The 10,148-nt window shown below is 37.2% G+C and overlaps 1 protein-coding gene across 8 annotated transcripts in view; it reads left to right on the top strand.

The window, feature by feature from the left end:
* The window catches only part of agap3 (ArfGAP with GTPase domain, ankyrin repeat and PH domain 3), a 148,767-nt gene that overhangs the window by 74,336 nt on the left and 64,283 nt on the right, over positions 1–10,148 (top strand). For all 8 annotated transcript variants that reach the window (XM_007548661.2, XM_016669732.1, XM_016669735.1 and 5 more), the window contains 4 exons: positions 1,289–1,376; positions 4,728–4,813; positions 8,089–8,230; positions 8,389–8,523. In XM_007548661.2, the coding sequence (XP_007548723.1) occupies positions 1,289–1,376; positions 4,728–4,813; positions 8,089–8,230; positions 8,389–8,523 (451 nt within the window). The remainder of the gene's footprint in view (positions 1–1,288; positions 1,377–4,727; positions 4,814–8,088; positions 8,231–8,388; positions 8,524–10,148) is intronic.

Genomic DNA, 10,148 nt, shown 5'->3' with positions numbered 1-10,148 from the left:
GCTGTGCTTTGGCAAGCCTTTATGTTATCTGCTGTAAGTTTAGCTCTCTCTCAAGCTCATCTCACATGTGGTTTATATTTTGCAGAAAATTTGCACTTTATTTTCTGCCTATTTGAATATCTTGAGAAATCTCTCTGCATATCCTTAGGTGCATTTAAACATCTCATTGAGAGAAAACGGCTAACTCTGAGACTTCTTCTCAGTCTTACTGTCTACCCCAAAAAGTCTTGTCAGTTGGACGTGATGGCGCTTACTATGATGCGAACTGAATATCAGATGTCTTGAGTTTCCTACTAAAAGATCATTGGTCAGTGCCAACCAAACTTAAAATTGCACAGATGTGATTGTTAAATTTTGCAGAAATTTTGATTTATATGTTTTCCTTTTTGTTTGTTTTTTTTCCCTATAACTGTATTGTCTCCAACAAATACCATGAATGTCATGATCTTGATTGACCAAGTTCTACAACATATGAACATGTGTGAAAATGTATCAAAGTGACCAAATAAATAATTTGCAAGCAACACATTTAATGCATAGGACCTGACATACTAGAGACTGCTGAATATTTAATTCCAGCTGTTCTGTGATTGCAGAATTATGTACTTTGATATTGCAGTGGAAATGAGGTGATGTGATTCAATATATTGTGCAGCTAGAGGTGACAAATCATGTTGGTATTTCGCCATTAGGGAGAAGATTAAACACTCGGCTTATATTGCATACAAATTAGTTGCTGCAATATGTTTCATTGTTACAATGGCATAAGAACTGCAACACATTTTATGCAAAGGAATTTTTCTCACAGTACACAGCTAAGATATTTTGTATTAGTTCTTTTTTTCCACTAACATTTATTTTATTGTAAAAAAAATATCAAATAAAATGTACAACTTTTTCAGGTTTTTTTTTTCTTTTTAATACTATTTGTCTTTACACTGAGTGTAAAGAGAAAATGTGCCTCTCCAACATGCGCCACCCTATAATTGTATTTATTAAATCCAGAATGTCACAATGTTTATTCATCAGATGCAACGTCGTGGTGAAGCCGCTGTCAACAAAAATCATGTTTTTGAATGCCACAGCTTTTAGTGAAAATCTAAAAAAAAAAAAAGAATCTTTTGCCCGTCAGTTCAGCTGAAACCTATGCATTTTAGAGAAATGTTAACAGCTTTAGTAGTCAAATTAAGATTTGCTGAATTTATTTTCTATTGGCTAGTGTTATTTTCTCTTCTTGTAATGTGCCACGTTGATAATGATCATGGTGTTTTTGCTTTTGTCCTTTCAGGGCATTGTTGGGAATCTGTCCAGTGGGAAGTCTGCCCTGGTGCACCGATACTTGACAGGCACATATGTGCAGGAGGAGTCTCCTGAAGGTAAGAGTCTTCTGGAGATGGCTAGCAAAATACTGTCGCGCTTTGGATTATATTTATTAAACATTAAGGCAGTTATAAACTTAAAAGCACCACTATGGATGCACTGGTCAGAGTTTTTCTGTGCCATACATTATTAATGAGCATAGATAGAGCATTTAGCAATAATAAAAAAGCACTCCCCGTGTTTATTTCCTATAGTAGAATAGATTCTAATCATTGATATTTACAAAATATCAAATTCAGAAAAATAACTGACCACTTTGCTGTGCTTTGGCAAGCCTTTATGTTATCTGCTGTAAGTTTAGCTCTCTCTCAAGCTCATCTCACATGTGGTTTATATTTTGCAGAAAATATAATAAAATGTGCAACTTTTTCAGCTTTGTGTGTTCTTTTATAGCTGTAATGTGATATACTTGGCACTTTATTAGTACGCAGAGCCCTTGTTATTAATCCCATAGCATTCTGAGATTAAACTCTACTGAAATGGGTGTTCGCAGGAACATTTTGTGTCCTTTTTTTCCCCCCCAGAGGAATAAAACAAACAATACTGATACTCGGTATCACTCTATATGAAAGGATAACCACACTGGGAGTAAATTATGTAATTTACATCGAGTTGGGTTCTTCTGTTTGCTGTTTACTTTCTACAAGAATGTTTGGGTGTTGTTGAGGTTAAGTTAGAAAATGTAGTGGGGTTTTTTTTATTATTATTTTTCCAACTGGAGAGATAAAGGCAAAGCTCATTTCCATTTCTTGTTAAAATAGGGAAGGTCAAATGAATTTTTTATTGTCTTATTTAGCCTGTTAATGATCATTTTCATTGTGATAATAAACTGTCAACCAGATTAGCTAAAGTCTCTCTACAAGGACAAATAATGACCAGAATACCCACTGCTGCTCTGCAAGGTCCATCCTTCAAAAATCCACGAAGATGCTGGCGCACCCAGAGTTAACTTATGATCTTTAAGAGGGTTTTTTTTTTTTTTTGCAGTGTTTTATCTTAGTGTAATTATAGTGTGGATGAAACTTGAAGCACATAATTAGTTTCGCGCATTTCTCTGCACCAAGGGAGAAAAGAAAAGGGGGAAAAATGCATAACTTAATTAGTCCTTGAGAAATCAATGGCGGAAATGCTGCAAAAAACAGGGCGAGGGTTGTTGCTGTAATCAGGGAAAAATGTCAGTTCCTGTCTTGGTGTCTTTCTTCTTATTTTTTATTTATTTATTTTTAAAATCTTACTGATACAACATATCAGCCTCACATGTGCTCTTTGTGCTGGCTTTTGTCCAGTTCATAGTATTCACGTTGAAAAAGCATCACAGACGAAGAGGAAGAGGCTTCGCTGTAGCCGTTTCTTCGCTGTTTTGTTCCAGGGCTTTTGCTATGATATCTGAAAAAAGGTACCGGGGTGTGTTGCCATGGCAACACCGGATGGCACTCCGTCGGATTGTGGCTGAGTGTCAAGGTCTGAGCCTCTGTGTAAAGCAGAGTATGCTTGCTGCGTGTTAACCACGCTCACTAACAGGGCTCTTTCTCTCAGTAGTTACCTGTTTTAATACGATTGCCGTAGTCAAATGCAAATTCGTGCACTCGGATTTACTTTTCGTGACCACAGAAAGAATTAAGGGGTACTAAGGCTCTTTTTTCCCCCCTTGGATGCCATTTATTCGTTCGTCTCTAAATAGGGAATAATTCCGGATGATTATGCAACGAGACGGTTCACATCCAAATTGCCTCCCTCTTTTCACTGGAGCCATATGTTTTCATCACATAACTCGTTTCCGAGATTCCCATAATCTTATCTGGCGTATGCAGATAAATGCTGCCAAAGTCCATAAAAATTCTGCGCTGCACCAAGTCTTCGGCTCTCCGCATCCCACTTTGTAATGAGATCCGCCTCTTCTCTTCAAACAGGACTCAAACATGCATATCAATCGTCTGTGAGTTCCTTTGTGAGAACAGCTTCGAAGCTGTGCGACTTCAGGAAAATAAATAAAGAACAAGAAGGGGGGAAAAGCTTGCTGCGATGCCATCAATCTCTCTCCCTTTATTACACAACCAGCATCCAGGCACGTCTTGAGAGTCGTTGCAAGTGGCTGGGAGAATCCTCCGTTTGCCCGGCAGGCTAAAGTGGACTTAACAGGATGGAAGTGAGACTCAAGTGGATATCTATTGCTTGCTCAAACAGGAAATACTGTCCACCTTTTGTAAAATTATAGCCCCTGGCTATTTTATGGCCCTTTCCCACTGTGACCTTTCAGTTCTTAATAAGTTGGTTGAATGGAACGATCCCTCACCCACCCCCCAACACTGTCCGCAGATTGTTTTAAAGATAAAATGTGTGTGTTTCTGCTGTCTTCTGCATCATGTTTTTATGGAGTTTTGTCATGACTATTATAAGAGCTTTGCATTATTCAATCCTGTCAAATTGCTCTCAGCGCTTTTTTTTTTTCTTTTTTCTGTGTGTTTTTGGTATTCATAAGGCACCGTTTTCACACCTTGGGACATCTCTAGTCGGCCAACTTTCTCATTTGAATGTTTTTAATCTCCGCAGGATCTTGAACCAGTCAAATGATGTGCAAAATCTAATTTTCTTCATGCATCTCCCATTGGTCTCTTCTTTATCTTCAACCGGGTTTGCTAGTGGCAAGGAAAAACATATTCATATCAGAAAAAGAATTGGGGGTGAGGGGAAGGAGGAGGAGACCTACTCAAATGTTGTATCTACTCTACAATACTGGACATTGTCTGACATGAGCACCAGTTCAGTGTAATGCATGTTTCAGTATGGCTTTTATCTCAAAATATTTCATTTCTGAGGTTTCATTGCAGAGCAGAAAGTTTCTTGATTAAATTCTGGCTCATCCAGTGAAGCTGTGCAGACAGAATAAGCAGTCTGATGAGGCTTTTGAAGTGAAAGTTTGGCCTTTCTCTGACTTGTAGCGGTGCAGTAATAGTGGCAAAGAGCCGGCTTCTGCAGCAGCTATGCATTAGACATGCTTAATGGCAATTTCTCCCCCACATAATTGGCTCCAGAGGGACCCGGTTTCCTGTCGGCATATGATCCAGACAACACAGTATGCTGAGGGTTTAAAGCAGGAAAGGGCAGCACACCTTCATGAATCACATCAAACTGTGTTTCAATATCGAATTTGTGATTGTTTGTCTTTCTCTCTATGTTTCCTTTAGGTTTTTCAATAAATGTTCATTTCTAAAAGCACTATAAAAAAGGCTGTTTTATAATACGTCTGTAGTTATCGTGTGCAAGACATCAGCTGCACTGTTTTCTTTTTGTAAGTGCCTGGTTATTATTCATTTCAAACATAATCTCAGTAATACGTCTTCCTCCAGGTGGACGCTTCAAGAAAGAAATTGTGGTGGACGGACAGAGCTACCTGCTTCTCATCAGAGATGAAGGAGGGCCTCCAGAGCTGCAGGTAGAGGAGCTGATCCTTGAAAATATCGCATTGCTCTAAAGCTGCAACGCTTTCTGAACAGAGGCAGTCTGAGAAGCTGTCATGCAGACACAAACTGTTTGAGACAGTCCATGATATATCCTCTAAAGGATATTTTGGAGCAAGCGGCAACACCCTGAGGTTGCTGTAGAGAAAGATAAAATACACCAAGCAGCCACATGCAAATCATTTTTGTTCCAAGGAACAGCTTCAGCCTTCCTAGATGTATGCATATCAAAAAGTTATTCACGTCATTGAAAAAAAAAAGGTAGTGATATAGCTCAACTGTTTCAAATTAATGTAATAATGTTTGACTTCACATTGCGTATCCATTGTGATGGCACCTACTTCGAAATCGAACTGTTATTTACGATTTTAATGATCCACAGTGGTGTTTTTAGCCATTTCTATCATGTTGTTTCAAAGTTCCATCAGAAAAGATTTTAATCTTATTTATGAAACTGCGGACACTAATTTAATTAACTTCCCTTTGGAATCAATGAGGTACTTTTTTTGAATTTGAATTGAATTTGAATGTAAGTGGAATGACTATAAAACTAGTGGGGGGAAATATCAATTCTTTTTAGAAAACCTTATTAGGATAATGTCATGACTAGAAGTCCTGTGTTCATAACAATGGTCCATTATCTGTATTAATATTATCCCACCAGACATTAGGAACCCTGACGATGTTTTACAGTCGGGGAGAGATCAGTCTTGTTTTCTTGTGAATGACTGAACCACAATTGCACAAAAGACGTCTATCTTGAATATTTCTTCCTGCCCAAACTGTATTATTGAGGAAAACCTAAACTGAATTGTTGCGACATGATGCAAGATGATGGTGGAAGAGTCGTACTAAAGCAAAAAGGAAACAAATGACATCTGAATAGAGGAATGGACCTTAGTAGGAGAGAGTACACAGTACAAGTTCTTCAATGAATGTAGTTACAAGAAAGACAGGAATACTCAAAAAAGAGATGGAGATGTGGGATGAGTTTTTGGTACTTGAGATGGAAAGATGAGGCGTCTCTGAAGGTGAAGCAAGAAAGAGAGCGCACGCAGGTTGGAGTGATTTGTGACAGAGCGGCAGCAGAAAGAGTTTACAAGGCAGGAGGAAGAGTAGTGACAGGTAGAAGGTGGATTAACAGACCAGATGCTGGGTTTAAGGTGGCTGAACGAGCTAAGATTTACGTTGGTAGTGACAAGCATTACAGGAGCAAATAAAAAACAGCATTTGTTCTTGTCATCTGCTTGTGAAGTATTGACATCAACTATTACATATAAATGTAATAGTTGATGTTTTAAGGTGAGTTGTGTTTTTTTCTTCTTCTTCTTTTTACATACTGTAGTATTTTCCCTTTGTGCTATGTAATAAACCGCTATGTTGGAAATATGTCACATGTGCCTTTACAAATGGTTTCTTTAGATTTTCTGAGGCTGCAGTGAACAAGAATTTTCAAATGATTTGCTATGAAATCACAAAAAAAAATTCACATGTCAACATCAAACTTAGTTGAGTCATACATACCCACTGTGTCAATCCTCCAATCTGGAAAACGCCATAAACTGTTTTATTTCTGGTTTTAAGCAGCAGTTGAGACCTAATCAGAAAATCGCTCCGATTTCTTCCTGTGCACTGCATCGTAAGATAAAGGGATAGATATGAGTTTGGCTCAGTTTTTAGCTGCCTGTGTAATTAGTGGTATAATAAAAGGCCTCCGTCATGTTCCCACTCTGAGTTGTGACTCAAAGGCTTGATGTGCCACTGGAGAAATCCTTGCAAATGTGAAGGCTAAATGAAGTACATTCATGGAGAGGTTGTGTTATTGGATTGTTACTGTTTCTCATGCTCTGCTTAATAATATTGGAAACAGTAATGATGTTTGTAGATGAGTAGTTTATTCTTATCTTTACAGGAGGATTTCTTTACTATGCAGTCATAAACTATGCAGACAATATGAATAAATATAACATTTTGTTACATTATGTACAGTGGGGATATAAAAACCATGCAGCTTTTGTAGTGGCTTATAATCACTGTGCCATTGAATTTATTAAAGTCTGTTACAATACTACCCCCTTCTGTTGGAGTTTATGAACTGCACTAGCAAGATAAAATGTAGCATTCAAACTGCCAGTGTTGGGAACAGGCAATTGGCTCATGCCAGTTTTCTTTGTGTCGGCTTACTGGCACACCTTCGTGTTTTGGATCATTTAACAAATTTTAAAGATAACACGAATAAGTACATAAGTACAAAATACAGTTCATGAGTTCACTTATTAAGGGAAACTGTCCAAATCAACCTAACCCTATGTGAAAAAAAGCATCTGTCTCTTAAATCTAATACGTGGGCGTACCGCTCCTTGGTGACGACAGCTGCCATCAACCGTTTGCCGTACAGGTTTTTTATTTATTTTATTTTTTTTACAGTGCTATGGAGGCTCACTCTTTGTTTTAATTTGGGCTCTTTGGAGGGTTTTCAAGGATTTAGGTATGAACTTTGAGTAGACCTTTACAAAACTGAATTAGTATGTTCTTTGTAGGGTTTATTTTTTTGTGTGGAACTCTCTTATGGATGACTTTTTGTCCCCCAGTTTCTTTCTTAATGTTGAATCACAAAAACTAGCTAATTGCGACAAGTGAGGCCCTCAGTGCTTTAGATGTTTTTTCTGGTTTTTATGGTCAGATGGTTATTACACTGTTAGAGTAATTTTGGTAGGCCGGCTAGTCCTGGAAATATTTTCCACTGTTTCATGTTGTCTCCATTTATGGATGCTCGCTCTGTGGTTAACTAGACTCGAAAAGCGGGAGAAATGGCTTTGTAACTATTTCCAGATTGATATGCATCAGTGACTTAGTTTCTCGAATGTTTTTGAGTTTCTTTAGATCAACACACGACGCGTTGGTTTGTGAGATCTTTTTGCCTACCTTGTGTTGTCACAAAGGTTATGTTTATGGTTGCCTTTTAATGATTTGATAATCTCACAGAGTAAAAAGCAAACACAGAAAAATCGTCTAAAAAAATCTATTTTTTTAGAAACTTGCATCATGTTTTTAATCTTTGAATAAGTCAGTTCTCAGTCTTTTTACCGCACCAGAAATTTAAGATTTTTTGATCGTGTCGCAACTACAAGAAACCACAGTTGCATTAAAACACACTTGTTTCCATATGTAAATTTTCTGCTGATAATGTGAAAACCTTTGATAGGTGGCTCATAACACATACAGTGCTTGGTCTCTGCCTTGTCCTCAGTTTGCTGCCTGGGTGGATGCAGTGGTTTTTGTCTTTAGCCTGGAGGATGAGATCAGCTTCCAGACAGTCTACAATTACTTCTTGCGCCTATCCAGCTACAGAAACACAGCGGAGGTGCCAATGGTCCTCGTTGGAACACAAGGTGTTTGTCGTATATCTATCGTGAATACACACACATTTCACATAACATTGGAATTTAAATAAATTACTTTCCATAAAATACTGTATGTTTCTAGTCTAGTAATAAACACTTACCTTGATGTCTTTCTTTGGATCTTTTTTTTTTTTTTCTTTTGGTAGATGCAATCAGTGCAGCCAATCCCAGAGTGATTGATGACTCTCGGGCCAGAAAGCTGTCTAACGATCTGAAACGCTGCACATACTACGAGACTTGCTCCACCTATGGCCTGAATGTGGAGAGAGTCTTCCAGGATGGTAAGAGGGAATATTTAAAGACCTTGTGCTTTTTTTTAATTTTTTTTATTTTTTTATGTTTTATTTATGTTTAAAGATTTGTATTGAGGTTTTTGCACTAAAGATTTTTGTGTATATTTTATGTAATGGGAGTTGTTTTATTTTCAACTTTTTTGCCTTTAGTTTCCAAAATAGTCTCTTTTATAAAATTGTAATAGAAATGTCGGGGTATTTTTTCACTTTTACTGCATTAGCTCTATTGAGCAACCCTAGCTCCTAAAATAGATTTAAAAAATGTAATGATTTTGATCTTAATCTTTTATGTTTACTTAATATAAGCAGCAACACATCACATTATTATATTTTATTCAAGATTGGGTTGCAGAAGGGTTAATAAATATTTTGGTAAGAATTACATGCTGGTTAGTTAAAAACTATTGCCAGGACTGTGATTATTAATTATGGAATCAAAATACTCAAAGCAAATGTGGGACTGTAACCTTAAGATCAGGTAATTATGAATTATTTAGAAGTGTCTCATGAAGAACCTTGAAACTCTGATTTCTCCCAAAATTAATCTTCAAAGTAATAAGACTTCCATTTGGAAATCCGGCTGCCTTGACTGTGGAACTTTTTTTTTTTTTTTTTTTCCGTTCTAAACCTAGAGCCTGTTTGAAGGTCTGCCATCCTCTCAGGAAACATCTGAGAGGGTATCTTGTCTTTCACTGCACATTTCAGTGTCAGTTGATGCATTTTTGCATTGCATAGTCATGCTGTCTTCTCCCTCTGCCTTAATTGCCTCCTGAAGTCCAATTTGAAGTAATTAAACAAGTGCCTGGTGACTGGAAAAGTCACTCCGAATAACTGTTGCCTTCTCTTCGCATTTGCGAAGCTAGAGCAGGCAGTCAGGCGTTGTGGTCCCAGCTGTCGATGCAGCTTCAGATCATCTCTTTCCTTCCCCTCAATGCTAATTCATGTCACGCAGCCGTGAGCATTGCCTTTCCTCCTCCTCCTCCTCCTTCTCCCCAGCCCACCCGGTCACGTGTGCTGTGAATCAAATAATGGCTTTCACATGCTACAGAGCAAGTTGAGTTGTTCACATGGTTACCATTGTCTCATTTGGCCAACATTAGGTTACTTTCCTTGGAAATAGTTCCTTTTGTTTACAGACGTGCCTGACCAAAAATTGTACAAGAGGGATATGGAATGTGGGTTATTGGAATGATCGTCTGTTACAGAAAAATAAAAATAATTGTAGTATTTATTTATTTATTTTTTTAAATTTATGCATTCACAAGCCTTAAGTCCTTACCTGAGAGAGTTTCTACAATATTTCCTAATATATCTACAATATATCCTAATATTTCTGAAACTTACAAGAAAATTTGGGTAACTAGACATTTGGGTCAAAGAGAATGGATGAACAGGTTTATAGTTATCACATTGTGACGCATCCCTTTAGCATTTTGTGTTTTAAAATCTCTGTTTTTATTTTTAATATTTTCTGTGTATTTCAGTATTGCTTTAACTTCCCCTTTACCTTTATAGAGAAATTAATTAAAATTGTTTTATGGAATTATCCATAGGCAACATATATCTATATATATATCTATATCTATATCTATCTATATCTATATCTATCTATA

This window comes from Poecilia formosa, unplaced genomic scaffold (genome assembly GCF_000485575.1).
Source record: "Poecilia formosa unplaced genomic scaffold, Poecilia_formosa-5.1.2 Scaffold27, whole genome shotgun sequence".
Classification (NCBI taxonomy): domain Eukaryota; kingdom Metazoa; phylum Chordata; class Actinopteri; order Cyprinodontiformes; family Poeciliidae; genus Poecilia; species Poecilia formosa.
Note: the sequence above shows the minus strand (reverse complement) of the source record. Positions and strands in the feature narration are given on the sequence as shown.